The 15,974-nt window shown below is 44.8% G+C and overlaps 2 protein-coding genes across 5 annotated transcripts in view; both read left to right on the plus strand.

The window, feature by feature from the left end:
• Nucleotides 1-3,478: 3,478 nt before the first annotated feature.
• The window catches only part of ZEB2 (zinc finger E-box binding homeobox 2), a 129,809-nt gene continuing 117,313 nt past the window's right edge, over nt 3,479-15,974 (plus strand). For all 4 annotated transcript variants that reach the window (XM_047771985.1, XM_047771984.1, XM_047771988.1 and 1 more), the window contains exon 1: nt 3,479-3,601. In XM_047771985.1, coding sequence (XP_047627941.1) covers nt 3,529-3,601 — 73 coding nt within the window. In that variant the 5' untranslated portion in view covers nt 3,479-3,528. The remainder of the gene's footprint in view (nt 3,602-15,974) is intronic.
• Nucleotides 3,620-9,574, plus strand: LOC125122964 (uncharacterized). The gene has a single exon (XM_047771990.1). It carries the CDS (start codon nt 4,331-4,333, stop codon nt 4,964-4,966), a length of 636 nt encoding a protein of 211 aa, XP_047627946.1. The 5' UTR covers nt 3,620-4,330; the 3' UTR covers nt 4,967-9,574.

Below are 15,974 nucleotides of genomic sequence, written 5' to 3' on the forward strand. Positions count from 1 at the left end.
CTATGTTAATTCACTTAGAGACCCTTTTTAAAAATGCCAAACCACTTTTTAGTATTGGGATCCAATCCAGAAATTCATCACACACACACACCCCCAACACACACCCTAAAATGCAGTTCACATGCAACATTTTTTTGTTCTGGCTCTGGCATCTAAAAAGACAAAAAAATAAGAGAAAGGGCAAAAAATTTAGTTCCAGAAGCTGTGCTGAGAAATCCACACAACTAAATGTGCATCTCAAATCTGGTCATTAGAGATATCTGTATAAGAAGAAGCGATCTGGATTGAAGAACCGGGATCTTTCCCTTTAACTTTCGCCCCTTAAGAGTTCTCCAGTTCTGTGAATGGTGTGCACCGTTTTCCGCCCTGTACTCTGTAGGATTTAGTGATGAGGAGATGAGGATAATGATGCCAAAGGCTTTACGGGGGGGGGGGGGGGGCGGGGAGAAGGGAGGGAGGGAGGCGAGAGGGAGGGAGAGAGGAAGGGAGGGAGGTGGAATTTCATTTCTTCCACTAAAGCGTTTGCGGAGACTTCAAGGTATAATCTATCCCAGATCCTTTCCCAGAGAGAAACTTGGCGATCACGTTTTCACATGATGCTCACGCTCAGGGCGCTTCAATTATCCCTCCCCACAAAGATAGGTGGCGCGTGTTTCAGGGTCTCTCTCTCTCCTACAGAAAAGAAAAAGAAAAAAATGTCATTAGAAGAGGCGTAACACGTCAGTCCGTCCCCAGGTTTGTGTTTCCTGGAGTGGCCGAAAGAGATCAGTTCTAACCTGCTCCGCAGGAATAACGGTCCTGCCTCCCGACACTCTTGGCGAGGTTTTGTACAGTTTGCTCCGGGAGCTGTTTCTTCGCTTCCACCTTTTTCTTCCCCACACTTCGCGGCTTCTTCATGCTTTTTCTTCTCACCATTTCTGGCCAAAACTACAAACAAGACTTCGCAGGTAGGTTTTTTTCCCCCTTTTCTCTCTTTTTATTCCTTTTTGGCATGGTCATCCCCCACCCTCCTTTTATGATTTTCTCCTTTTAAGTGAGGATGTGAGTCTGAAGTGAGAAGGAGTGTCTGTGGGTAGGAATTTCAGGTGGGTTTAGCTCCTTTACGGCAAGCTTTTCCCAAGAGTGACTTCTTGGATTTCTCTCTCACTCCCTCTCTCTCTCCTTCCTTTTCTTTTTTCCTCCTCCAAATAATTTGCCCTGTACCTGTCCATTCAGGTAACCAAAGGTGCCTTTTGCTACCCAGCCTAGGAAAAGTTTTATTGAGAACTATGTGGTTGGAATAAAAACTCTTCAGGGGGAGAGGTTCTGCTCTATTGTCATGTCTAATTCCAATTAATTGTATTCAGCAATTAAAACTTGGCAAATACCTGTTAATAATTACAAAACTTGATGGATACAAACCTACCAAATTCGGGAGCAAGTCTTTCTCTTAGATATGGCAGTCCAACCTTTTCTACCGAAGAAGGCTGTTTTCTAAGCAGAAAGTTGCTTGTTTTTGTCTGCTTAGCGAGTTTCATTTCTTTATTTCATTCTTTGTGTGTGTGTGTATGTGAAGTAACACCTCACTTCTGTGATGATAAATAAAGAAGTGAAAGTCCTCATGGAACTTGAGTCGTTTACCAAAGTGGGGGGGGGGGGTCACTACAGTTGGGAAGAAAACTGTCAGGATATTAGAGTTTTAAATTAGGGATAACTTTTGAAATTGTATTTCAAATGGCAAAGTAATATAGACATGGATTTCACAGGAGACACATATATACAAATATTCCATGCCATACTTTGGCACTGAAAAGTCAAAAGAGATAGCAGGAGTTCCCAGGAACAGTGGTGAGCTCCGCTAACATGAATGTGTTTATCTCCCACTTACTTATATATTTTACATGCTCCCCCATAATGATGAAGGCAAGATTACTAACTCCAGAGTTAGAAATAACAGGCAAAGATAAAGTTTACAGCACAAATGCCCTGTCTCTCCCTCACACACAAATGCTCATAAAACTAGCAGCTTACTTTATTAAACATATATTTATATGCAATCGTGTGTAAGTCTCAGCATGAATACAGACAGGCCAGCTGTTTCATCCCAGATACTTGTGTGACCATTTCTTTATTTCAGGAATTTTTCCCAACAATTTCAAATCCATAGGAGAGCCAAGAAATGAGAAAATGTGTTAAAAGTCTCCCACTATGCCTAGGTTAAATTCAAGGTGCTTTCTAAATCATCCACTTCCCCTTCTTTCTGCCCCCCCCCCCCCAACCTCCACCCCTGTCAGCAAATGTGTGGAAACTGATACTCACTTTCCAGGTTTTCCGCAAAGCCTTTAGCACAGGAGACAATAGGTGCGGGACGTGGGGACTGAGTGTGCTCGGCAGAGAAAGGGTTAATGGCCCTAGTGTTACAGTTTGCATCTGTTACATCTTTTATAGCCCCCTGTTTAAACTAATCCTCGAGGCACAGCATCTTCCCAACCTCCACCGAGTTTCGGGATTCTCCTTCTCTCCAGCCTGCCTCTGAGGTTCCCCTTCTCCAAGTTTTGACAGTTTCAGCTGAAAAAAATGCAGCGCCTCTCTCGATTTTTAGGTACAAAAGTTTCGAAGCCAGAAAGGATACGATCGTTTAGTAGAGCTTAAAAGTATTGCCGTCGCGGTTGGACTTTCTCTTTCCTTTCTTGAGGGGAAAAAACAATTTTCTACTGGAACTATTTAAGGGAACCAGTGTGGGGGAGCATGTGTGTGAGTGAGGTGGGGGGAAATACTTAAGTAAATATTGTCAAAGTGGCGAAGGTTGGGGGGAAGGGACAGTGTCCAAAAAAGCTTATAATTATATTTTTTATTGCGGCGTGAAACGGGAAATTTTAATTTGGGGGCGGAGGTGAGGGGGGAGGAAGAGACAGTGCCTCGATAAACTCCGAGAGGGGAGGGGAGGGGGCGCGGGACGAGTGGGCTTCCTATAATTACTATTATCAATTTGCCCAAGTGTGCTTCATCCGGGGGTTGTTTCGCGTTGTTTGTTTGTTTGTTTGTTTGCTTCCTCTGGGGAATGGGGTGGGGGGGATGAGACAAGATGAGGGCTAAAGAAAGCCTCGCCTCACCCCAAGTTCCGAGCCAGGCTGAGGACTTTTCGGAGGAAAGGGTCCGCCTAGCCCTGAGTCAAGCAGCCTTACTGTACCGCCGTGTGCATTCCCTCATACGGTCAGGAGTTATGACTCATTTTGAAGATGTAATTCTTGTCTCTCTGATCCCCTCGCGGGTGCAACACACCAAACAGTAACAAACACAAAGCGCCTCTGGGCCAAGGCTGGGGGTGGGGGGCGGGGAGGGGGCCGCCGAAGTTTCGCTTTGGCGTTGGGGGGCGCGGATGGGTGCTCGCCGGGGCCCTGGCCCGGCTCCCCTGGGCGGCCCGCGCGCGTTTCAATGGGCGCGGGCGATGCCCACATTGTCGCTGTGTTTGGTTGCTAGATCGAGCCTGCGTGCTGCCGAAGCAGGGCGCCGAGTCCATGCGAACTGCCATCTGATCCGCTCTTATCAATGAAGCAGCCGATCATGGCGGATGGCCCCCGGTGCAAGAGGCGCAAACAAGCCAATCCCAGGAGGAAAAACGGTAAGAAGCGGCCCAAACCAAACTTTTCCGGGCCACTCCGCGGCTCCAGACCGGGGGAGAAGGAGGGGGAACGGGAAAAGGAACCGAGGCGGCGGCGGCGGCGGCGCCCAAGGCTCGCAGGCGAGCCTCCCTCCGCGGCCGGCCCTGGAGCCCGGCGCGCGCGGCGACTGGACAGGGGGGAGTTGGGGAAGTGCCCGGCAAAGTGAGCGTCAGGCGCCGGGGGCTCCAAGAGCTGGGGTCCGGCCGGGGCCCCGCGCCCCCACCCCCGCCGCCCCCTGCGCCCCCGCCTCCGCCCTCCCTCAGCCTCCGCCTCCCGCTCCACTAGCGCCCGGCCCGCCGGCTCCCCGGCTGGGCTTAGGGAGCGTCCGGCGAAGGCAGGGCGGGGGCCCCGGCGCCGGGTCGTACAGGATCCCGGGGCGGGGGCGGGGGTGGCAGAGGGACTGCGAGGGCAGGAGAGGAGGCCTGGGGCTGTGCCTTCGCAAGGCTTAAAGTTTCTTGCCGGAGTCGCCCGGCCGCCTCTGCATATGCCAAGTAACGGTCCGCAGGCAACGGGGCCCGGCCGGGCGCGCCCGGACCCCGGTGTGGGAGGGACTCCGTCGGCCCCGCGCGGGGTCCAGCGAGATCGGTGCGGGCTCGGGGGCGGGTGGTTCCTCTCCAACAGGCTCTGGTCCCACGCCGGGGGCTGGCGGAATCGGAGAGCTCAGGGAGACTTTTCCGGGCAGTTTCAACATGGTCAGGAGGAGCCCGTTATCCAAGCTGAGTCAAGGAGGAAGGAGATGGGGGCGCGAGGGGACACGTAGAGCAGAGGTGGGAGATCAGAGGGTTGACAGTTTAGCAGAAATATCTCGGGAAGGGTCAGAGAAGGGAGCGAGTGAGAGAGGGAGCGAGAGGAAGGGAGAGAGAGAGAAAGACCTCCTAGGTATTACCCCAAACAAAATCGTGGGAATAAAAGAGAAAAGTGATTGGCAAGAGCGCAGAAGGCGCATGGGGGAGGGGAGAGAGCTGGGGACCAGACAGGGTGCCGGGGGGGTGGGGGAGCTGACGGAGGATACTGAGTTTAAAAAGAAAAACCAACCCCCCAAAACAAACAAGCGAACTAGCGCCAGCTCAGACTGGGAAAGGAAACTTCTCGCTCCCCTCGCTCTCAGCCTGATCACCCGGCGCGGGGCCGCGTTGACGCTCCCAAGCCGGACCCGGGGACGCGGCGCCGGCCTGGCCTCGGGCCTCCAGCAAGCCCAGCCCGCTCCTCGCGGGACCGCCGGGGCCCACTTGGAGCAACTTTTCTCTAGAGAAGACCATTGTGCGCACCCCGGGCCTGCCCCTGAGCTGCGCGGCAAGGGGAGGGGGTGGCTGGGGGCGCGGTGAGAGGTGCTGGAGGGAGAAAAACACAAAGACGAGGGAATTTTGATTAGAGACAAATGATGCTTCTCTCTGTCTCTCTGTCTCTGTCTCTCTCTAGGTTTCGCGTGCGCGCGCGCGCGCATGTGTGTGTGTGTGTGTGTGTGTGTGTGTCTTTTGCTTGTTGTGGTGGAGGTGTCGAGCCATATGGGGGAGTGATAGAGGAATTTTAGTCAGAAACTGTTCGTTATGTTATCCTGCCTTTTCCCTTTGTGCTGCCTTTGATCTATTTGCTTGGCTTAGTATTACAAAAAAACAAGTACAATAATATATTCCGAGCTGCTTCTCCAGGATCCAGTTCAGGCTGCTTCTTTTTAAGTCTCTCTCTCCCTCTCTCTCTCTCTCTCTCATCCTCTCTCTTAATTTAATTTTTTCTTCACCCTAGTGTCTGGGATTATTTAAGGTGGTCCTTACACTGGAGACCTCCCCTTCCCCATCTCTGGGTAATTTAGTAGACACTAAAATTACACCTAATGTCCCCCTCTCCTCTGTTGTGTTTCCTCTGTTCCTTTTATTAAATGTTGGTTATTGATTTTCTAAAATCAATGTCTGTTGTGGGGCTTTTTCCCCCCTCTCACAAGTATCTAAAGCACATTGCTGATCAACTAGATAACAAAAGCTTTGTGTCAAGGAGGCTTTTTTTTTATGTTAAACAGTCTTTTTTTTTTTTTTTTTTTTTTTTTGAGAGAGAGAGGGAAAGAAAAGAGAATAAGATTTAAAGCAAGGTTCTCAGAAGTGTCCTTTTGCACCAGAGACCATTTAGAATGTTTGTTTCTTCTTGTCTGCCTCCTCCAGCCCCCTTCAGGATTTTGCCACTGTTGACTACCCTGTCCCCGGTAGTGAGGTCAGGCCAGAGCCCAGGCTGGGGAAGCAGAGAGCTCCAGGTTTCCTGGGAGCCCTGTGAGTGGGAGCTGGCAGAAAAGAGAGAGGCCTGCTGGGGGCTTCACAGGTGGAGCAGAGTGCCAGGGAGGTGCTCAGCCATGGACACTGCTTGGTTCTTAGAACTGAACACCATTTCCCCTTCACTCAGCCACTAACTTAGGAGAAGGCTCAACACTCCAAAGTGGAAAGTTGAAGGGTACATTTTAAAGGCATTTAGCCTAGACCCTACAACTTAACAGCAATAATTATTTCCCAATAATTTGTGGGAGAACATGCTGTGAATTGGTTACTTGTCAGTGTTTTGCTTTGGGTTTAATCTGACTGAGCAATGTCCTGGTTTTGAAGCAGGTAGAAGAGGGTTTTTTTCACCCTTCTTCATTTTCTTTCTCATCAAGCACGTATCCAATGCCTTTCCCTTTGGGAATTGCTAGGATTTATCTGAACTGAGTGGATTTTTCTTCTTTCCTGGATTCATGGAAAAGATGTCACTTTTGAGCTTGTGTCTTTGCCGATAACACTAAATATGATGATGCTTATCAAAATCATACAGAAATTCCTGGAAAGGAATAATGCAATACTAATCATAGAAGTAGAAGCTGCATGGAGGTGGGGGGGAGGAGGGGAAGGAGGGGGGAGATGGTCATCCAGGAAACTAGAATGGCACTTTATATAATTTTAATGAAGTCAACAGTGTGTGTATGTATGTATAGATAGATAGATAGATAGATAGACAGACAGACAGACAGACAGACAGACAGACTAAGGCGACAAGAAGATAAAATGTATAAAGCAGTATGTGTGCATTTGGAATGCTGGCCAAGAACATGGGTTAGAAGACGATGCTGTATACGATTATTAAAAAGCAAAGGAGAAGGAGGCAGCTCGAGGAAAACAAATGTACAAAGAGAGAAACAAGAATCTAAAGACTCTCAGGCTAGCAAGATGCCTGGCAAAGACAGTGCCAGGGCCAAGTAAACCCGTAGCAAACAGTCCCCTTTTCCCCACATGGAAAGGACAAAATCTCTTCTCAGAAAATACGATGTGCAGGAGGAAAGGAGAGAGGGGTGAGGGAGAAGGAGGCAAAAAGCAAGTTGCCCGAAGACAAGAATGTGTGTCGGTTTCAAGAAAGTTCAGTCAGATGATCTTCAGTCGCCTGACTCACTTTGTAGTACTTTCACTGAAGCTGGAGAGGAGGGGGAAAACCCAGCCCCCCTTTTCATTCCCCTGGTTATACCCTACTATCTCCACATAGCCTTCCAGGCAGAAATGAGCACTTGGGAGCAGGAGATGCCCAGCTGCTGCCTGCCCCTGGCAAAGCCCCGTTGTAACTTGCAAAGTTTGTTGCTTTAGTCCCTGATTCGGGCGCTAGGCTCCCAGGGATGCTCGGCCACCCTCCTGCCTCCTGCGGAGCCTGGGAAGACTGGCCTGCCTCCCCAGCCCACAGTCTTCCAACATCAGCCTCTGAAAAAAATCACACAGACACATGCACATTTTTCACCAAAATCAAACCATAGAAACTACTTCTTTCAGAAAAGAGAATGAAGTTGTCTTTTAAATGAAAACTGAGTTAGGAGTGGTGGGAAGAGGGACATGGCAAAAAGAGAGAAAAGTTAAATTTGATTTCAAAGTTTCACCTAAAGGGTTAGGCATTGTATGGTGGAGTGGGAGAGATTTTTACAAACACCTTTGGTCTCTGATTTTTCAGTAGGAAAGAAAAGGGATAAAGTTGGGTATTTTCAGGGCTTTGGATCCTAGAGGAGAAACAATCAGATGAGCAGAAATGATTATCCCTGTTTAAGATAAGCCCTCACTCCCTTAACCACTTCCTGAGAGGGAGTGGAAATGCTGGTGGTGATGCTTGGAGGCAATGGAGGACAGAGAAGTTGTTACGGTTTCAGAGATGCTTAAATGAAAAAGGAAAGAAGTGCAAGCAAGCCCCTTCTTGAGGATGTGGTTCTTGGCTCTGCTCTCAGAGAGGTGAAGTTGGGATGGGGCAGCTGTGAGTCAGAGCCCCTCAGTGCGCTATGAGGCAAGGAAGTTTCCTTCGCATTGTAGTCAGTTCAGACTTGGTGATCTTTGCTTATGAGTGTGGAACCCTTTTGCAAGTAGCTTTCTTGTAAAGTTGATGAGACTGTTTTGTTGACTCTCAGAACACTCAGAGGCAGTTTGTTTGTCAGGTACCAGTTCTGAGGGCACCCCAAAGATAACCATCTCCATCCTTTTCTCTCTGTGAAGAGCTTCTGCAAGTTTTGTCATGCTGCACACACACAAAGCTAGGGGCTGTGTATCTAGACTGATCTATTTGTTTTATTTCGGTTTGGAAAAACTAAGTCAACTGGGGTAGAAACATGCCTTCCTTCGCAGCAGAGTCACCAGCCTGCTGGCATCCATAGCATGACTCTCCACCAGGCGTAGGGGTGGGCCAAGGATCTTAAACTTTACATTATTTCTCTATCACCACATAAAGATAACTTCATGTCTTTAAGCATTTATTTCCAAATACGAAAAAAGCCAAGATTAACGTTCCCCACTAAATTGCTATGTCATATGTTTCAGATGCTTCCTTTCTTGCTTGCTTAATTTACTCAAAGAAAATTCCAAGAGGTTATCAAAGGCACTAATGCCATATTAAGAGTCTTTCCTGGGAAAAAAAAATGTGTGTCTACCCTGAAGGTAGGAAAGGAGGGTATTTCCAGCTCTCTAAGCAATGCCGGATTTATTCCAAGATGTGGGAGATTCTTTTCCTTACAACAGTTTTTGTTATCTGCATTCTTCCAAGGCTTTTAAGGTGCATTTTCTTCTGTGTGAAAGAGAACTCTTTGTCCTTTTCCTCTCCAGCACCGTGGCTTCCCAAGGTAGACACTATTTTGTGCCTGTCACAGAGAGAGGGAGTGCAGGTTTGCAATGCTCACAGACAATTGATTGTCTGCCCTAATGTGTTTCATTTACATGTTTATAACGTCAATGGTGCTGGGGTGTCCACTGTACCATTCATTCCCGCATTCCCACAAGGGGGCAATTGTCTGAATGGCCAAGTCAGACACCTTTTTGATTGCTCTTTGGTTGTCTTTTTAGAGCAGAGAGATAAAGGGGGAAAATCTGTGATGCAGAAACACTAGTTGAAAATATACAGAATTAAATGTCACCACAAAAGCAGATGTTAACATAAGCCCAAATATGCTTTTTAGCCAAGATGTGAAGGTTGAAAAAATAATTCAAAGCAGAGGGAAGGATGATTTAAAACCAATAAATATAGCCCTATTCCCCTCCTCGCTATTTCTTTTTTTTTCTTTAGCAATCAGAAGATGAAATGTGATTTTTCCTTTTCATTTTTAAGCCTTGAAACATCTAGGCACCTCCTCGTTATTTGTATGTTTGCTGTGATTTGTGAATTTTGTATATATTTACATAGCTCTGTTTATGCCAACAACATCAGCTTACCACTTGGAAAAATCTATTGAATGACTATTTGGGCTGTGGGGAGTGTAAACTTTTAAAAAGTAAGATCCAAGTATTTCTTCATCAAGCCTTTTTGAAAAGGCAAGCACTAATAATCAGTAGACTCTGCGGAAGTCTTTGCCTTAATAGCCACATGCCAAATACTTTTATCTTGGGTGACAGTCATGTCAGAGTGAGACCTCTCAGGAAAAGTGTAACTCCTAGTTACAAAGTAAATAAAGAATTTCGTTTTAAGGTGTTCTGTACTGTTGTCATACTGTGGGGTGTGTGTGTGTGTGTGTGTGTGCGCGCGCGCTTGCGCGCGCGTGTGCACAAGCGCGTGTATATCGTGTTTCCTCTGAGGGAGGTGAGAGGAAAAACCATCCACGCGTGTGTGTGTTGGCTTTTCTCTCCACGCAGTTCTCCTCTACATATTATGCATATATGTAGCAAACATGAATACACCTGCTTTAAAAAAGAGAGAGAGAGGTATTTCACAGTTCAAATGGTGCCTGGCTGGTTCATTTGGGTAATACAGTTATTAGAAGTTGGTCTGATGGCGCGTGTGGTCCATCAGGAGAGAAAATACTCCTAACTCTTGTGGCATCTGGTGGGAGGTAAACGGGAGTGGGGGGAGGACTTTTGTAATTTTGAAGGAAATTAGGGACAAAAAAAATCGCCAGTCTGTGAAAAGATTTTTGCCTCTCCGGGAAGACACACACAGTAGCTGCACCGTTAGCTGAACCTCTGACACGGCGGTCTTTTGAATGCCTTAGGTATGATTTCACTTTCGCTCACATCAATGCTGACCTGAATGCCTTTCATATCTGATCCGCTGTGTCTCTCCCAGTAAACATCCCCTGAGGGGAGAACAAAGAAAGGAGCTCTTCTTCTTCTTAATCACAATTCAGCCCTTTCACCGCCGGCAGGCTCCATTTGCATTCTGCCACAGAAAGCCAAGATGAAAAGAAAGAGGGAGAGAGAGAAGGAGAGAGAGAGGCAGAGGGTAGTAGCTGAGTAAAATAACTTAGGTGTTTGTGGCTGTTTGTTGGGCTTTCCCTAGTTACCAGCCTTATATAGTTGACGCTCAACCAGGCCCTGTCCCTCCTGACAGGCATATAGTGTTACAAGATGGCATGTCTGTACTATTCATGGCCACCCGCTCAACACTTGAGGTAAAAAGTGTCAGGGCAGGATCAAATTCTCCCCCAGAAGCCTGTTAGATGTGGGTCAGGTGTGCGGACCTTCCACTCTGGAGTGCTGCCTAGTATTTGGCTCTTGTTGTTTCCCCTCAGACCAGGGAGGTGCGGGCCCTGGAGGGAAGGGGCTGGGATGGGGGTTGGGCGGGAAGGGCTCAGAAGGGGAGAAGGACTCCCCTGGGATGGGTGTCTGGCCCAGAGAAAAAGGGAGAAGTGCTTACACCCAGCCTGAACGCACTGATAGATCTTCAGGAAAACTGGAAAAGACTTTCCCAATTTTTCCCCCCTGACTTTTTATGATAATTCATATTTTCAAATGAAAGGGGAAAAAAGCCAAAAAAGAAACTCTCAAATGAGCCAAAAAGGAAAAAAAAATTCTCTGAAAAGAATTTTAGGGGGAAAAGTTGTTCTATTTTAAAAAGCTTTGAGGGCTGTAAAGTGCCACGTTTTTCACACCTTCTTCATACTTTTTTTTCAGATTTTTTTAGTATGTTTAACATTTGTGAGATGACAGCCTTTTTGTATCTCAAACTGGATGCTTCAAGATTTGTAGGGAGGGGTTGGTGGTATTCACGTTCTCTTGAGAAAGTTTATGCCTAAAGGGCTCCTTCTTACTGGGAACTGTTTAAACCCTTGCAGGCGGACCTGTCAGGTTTTACTGTGTTATTTGCCTCCATTTTCAACATGCAAAAGTAACATGCAGTTAATGGTATTGGAATGAGACCACAGCAAGAGCAGAAACCTCTCGTGACAACTTTTCAGCTACATTATCTTGCTCCTAAACTGTCTTGTCTTTTTTTTTTTTTTTTTTTCTGAAACCACTTTTAAGATACCAACAGTTTTTCTTCAACAATTAGATTAAGCATATAATGTGGGCGCGCGGGCGCGTACACGCAACTTTGGAAGTGCAGTCGTTTTAAACAGCAGAGCGAATAATTGGAACCGGGTTGGGGGGGGGGGGGCTTTTGCGATAGTCATTGCTACAGGTTTCACGTATAAGAGCAAAACCAGCAAAGATATTAGAAGTTGTACACGAGCATGTGACACAGATTCCTGATTCCCCCCACCCCTTTTTTTCCCAGAAGATTTACAGAATTTACAAAAAGAGATTATCCGTACACCTTCCACCCCTCCTATCCACCCCCATGACCCAAGCAATGAAGGATTTAGGCAGATTTACTTCAGTAAACACCTTTGGACACTTGGGGGAAAAGTGGGAGTCTGTTTGCAAAAGGAGGCTTTTGTTAAGTGAGGTACCGGGATAATGCTTTACCAGGCAGCTGTGATATTAACCTACCCAGCAATGCAGGAACACTTTTAACTCTTTGAGTGCCTGGCTCTTTGCACTCAGCAGATAAAATCCTGGTTCTCCAAAGACACTCAGAATTCTGGCTCTAGCAATTTATTATTCAGACAAGTCTTGTAGACATGAAAACTGTTCAAGCTTTTAAAACAATGTGGTTTAATTAGATGAGGTGGACTTACATTGCTTATAAGCCCTCCAAATGGTGGTTTATAATTGGCAAGGAAAAAAAAAGAGAGAAAGAAAGAAAGGAATCAAGGCAGCACATTAAAAATTCCAGGAAATATCTTTAGAAAAGCTATTTTCATTTCCAGCTTTTAAAATATTAGACTACGATAGTTAGAGGGAATGAAGCAGCTGGGGCCTCTCTCTTCACTATAAAAGACACCAGAAGTTTGTAATGAAGAAAGGGGTTTCAGCTGGAAAAGCTGTAAGAGGCCAGCTCGGACAGTGACATTATCACAGGCCTCGCATCTTTTCAAGAGGGAAGTGTTGCCTATCTTTAGGAGCTTGGGAGGTCATGTGAACCTCAAGAGTCAGGGCCTCAGGCAGGCTCTTACCAACTTGAGACTTTTCAGAGCAAGCAGAGAGGCATTTCTAAGAGGAAGGAGTTAATGGTTATTTTTTGCTGGGCACAAGAATAACTTTTCAGGTGTTGCATTTGGGCTTAAATAAGATTGCCTTATTTAGTTTCGAAAAAGAGTGTAGGTGTCAACGTTTGAGCAGCCACAAATGTGTGAGAAAGTAAAGGGTATGAGACATGACAGAATTAAAGGTGTTTGCTATGTTGTTACACCGTGTGTCAGGCTGCAAGCTCCCTTTGTCACAGCCTCCTGGTGATTTGACAGCGCAGATCTACTTCCCTTCTAGGTGATACAGCATTTTTTAACTGGAGTTATAAATATGGTACCCCCTTTGCGTTGCACCCAGCCTCCCAGATCCATGAATCCCGTCTGAAAGCATCTTGCCCTGAGACACAATGAACAAATGCTGTATACAGGGGGCTGTGTGCTTGGGGGCCGGGCATCGCCAGCATCACAGTAGCTGGCATTGACTGTTGTTTGGCAGGAAGGTCCTCTGCCAAATCATTCAATAATTAAGTTTTATGTTATTTGTATGAACGACCAAGCATGCAGTATTCCTTTTCAAATCAAAGGGAGGCTTAAAATTACTTTTTGAACACTTTCAGACCATGGTCAGGTCACAGTTTGGGGGCTGAATTAAAATGATCTCATTCATGATCTAATTGAGGTTGGCAAAACCTTAGCAGTAGCAGGAGTACATAAATATAAATCAAAGACCAAAATTTAGCAAATCATATCATTTGCTAGAAATCTGCTCATGAATTATTCTCCGATTGCCAACCCAGAAGTTAAACTTTGTCTCCCCTCAGCAACAGTAACTGCGCATATTTTTTCAGGCTCCTGACAGGAAAGTTAGGCTGAAAAGAGGAAAGAAAAGGAAGATGATCAATGTCTCATCAAATATTGGGTGTTTGTAACCCAAGAAAGTATGAGAGCGAATAAAATCATGTACATTACAGTGGAGGCTGCAGTCTTGGTTAGAAATTATCATGGGCTTCTGGAAACCAGACTTTGGAAGAACAAGCAGCAGGGACACGTAAGGGGTGGAAAGGGAACGAACATGTGAGAAAGATCTGATTGAACTTTGCTTTCATTTTTTCAATGGGAGAATGCAGTCATCATAATGATTCCTGATTTTTTTTTTTTTTTAGTACAAATTTAGTTCTGTTACTGAGCTGAATTGAGGGGATGCAATTTGAAGTAGTTAGAATTAAAAGACAGTACATAAAGATTGGCATACCTAGTTAAGTTGCCTTTATTTTTTAAAACATTACTATAAAATTAAAACTCCAGATAATTTTATTATAATCCATGAGACTAAATGTCATGTTCTATTATATGTTATCCATTTTTAGTTGTTCTTCATATTTCTTGGTTGCTGTGTGTTATTTCAGCTTAAACCACACACACTCTAAATTGGAGGAGACCTAATTCTGAACTTAAAATATTTTGAAGTTAAATTTTTTTAAGTCCCGCTTAAATGAAGACATTCTTTCAAGCAAACACTAAACATATAACCGGTCAGTTCAGCACGTTTTATTTATCCCAGGAATAATATGTGAAGGTGCATTTTAAAATCTTGAGGATAAAATAGAAACATTTTAAAATAATCTCAGGTGATAGAGGTAGATGACTGCATTCTTTTGCTAACAGGTAATTGGCATTAATGATTTCCTGTGACAAAAAAGGCAAATCTAACATCAAAACATATAATGGATTCCTCTTTAATGTTGCTAACGTGACAATACAGTGATTTTTGTTCTTTCTATACTGTTTAGTATTTCTCTTTATAATCAGCTCTGAGAAAGAAAGGTACACCTGACAAGGTGATAGACACTCCCTCCCCAAAATAATCAATGATAGATCCATAGATTAAGATATCATGCTATTTAAGACCTGAGGTTTTTTTCCCTCGCTTAAATAAATGAGTAAATTTCAAGGATTTTAGTGCCTAAGTGATCTATAAAATGCAGTAGTTAGCTTTCACTGTTTTTTAAAACCTAAATTTAATTTAGATTGTTTTATATTCCTGAGTAATTGTAATCAAAGAAACTTTGCAATTTGCCCATTCTTGGAAGTACCTAAGTTTCTATTTTAGACACAAAGTACATCAATGGAAGTGTTTCACATCATGAGATTTCTCAGTTTTAAGAGGTGAGGTTTATACATAAAGAACTCAGTAAACTGTGTTTTCATAATAAATAAACCCATTAAAAGGGGAAAATCTCTAAGCAAAATGGTTGTCCTCTAAAGATTTTCCATCACCTTTGCTCTGCTGTTGGGAACTTGAAAACTAAATACAACCTATGTGAGTGCGCATGCATGGACACATGCATCCTAGGATCTCAAGTCTGGGATTCTTCTTAACTTTCACTACAATCCTATAGCTTGTAAATGAGATGCATTTAAGCAAAAATAGTAGAGGTGAAGAATTAATTTAGACTCCTGTTTAGTAGGATTTATTATAAGAGAAAAAAGTGTTCCCTAGGCCACATGACTTACAAAACTTACTTGCACCTATTAATCTAGCTTTAAGTGTATTATTTAGGATAAATTACAAGCTTTGTGCTTTTAAACTGTTTTCCTTTGTTTTCCTTCAATATTACCAACCTTAGAACAGATTATGCTAAATTGATTGCAAATTATTATGGTTTTTTAAAACAGCATTCAGGACTTCTGAATAAAGATAGTATTTTAAAGTAGTGTTTACAGTATTTAAAAAAAAGGGGGGGGGGGAGAGGATTAAACCCTACGGAACACTTAGAAATGTGTGGAGTTTTATACTTGTACAGATAAAGTGTGAGGTAGACTTGCCCTGTGAAACCAAGACCACAAATGATATGTGTCAGTAGGTTCTTTGATAGGGCTTCTGGCCACAGTGTTTTTGTGCTGTCAAACTGCTGTGTTGAACAAACACCTCCTCTGGGACAAAGTGATAAATGCAGAGACAGGCTGGCTTCAGCCAGTCTCAGTAACCTCCTCCATCACGCCCCCCCCCCACACCCGCACCCACCTCCCACCTCCCACCTTCCAGGCACCCCCACCCCCACTTTGCCCCTTTACCTGAAATTGACATTTAGAGCGGATCCCCAGGGCTTTTCAAGGTGTCAGGGGTGAATAATTATTGATACTCCCCAAATCTTATGAATCAGTCCTCCGAAAAAGCAGGCAAAGTATCTTTTTCTGGCAGGCTTTATCTAGTCTTTTTTAGATGGAAATGGACTGAGCTTATAAACTTTTGCCAGCTTGAACTTTTTCCACTTTTGCTTAATCATTTGAAAACCACTTGCTTTCCTCTTGTCTTCCCCCCAGTCACCAGAGTTTTATTTTCTAATGTTCAAGCAATTACATTGTGCAACACAAAACAAAATTTTGCCTTAAAAAGTCCAAATACTGTCACCTCCTACTTTTCACTTTGCAGCATTCTTTTGGGGCTAACACTTCAAATGTATAGCCAACTGATTTTTTTTTTTTTTTCCCCTCTTCTCTCTTGGAGGAGCCATTATTCTCTGACTAAAACCTGTTTACTGGTGCCTTTGTGTGTGCGTTTTTTCCCCCTGACATTAAAT

Source organism: Phacochoerus africanus, chromosome 3, assembly GCF_016906955.1.
Source record: "Phacochoerus africanus isolate WHEZ1 chromosome 3, ROS_Pafr_v1, whole genome shotgun sequence".
Taxonomy (NCBI): Eukaryota; Metazoa; Chordata; class Mammalia; order Artiodactyla; family Suidae; genus Phacochoerus; species Phacochoerus africanus.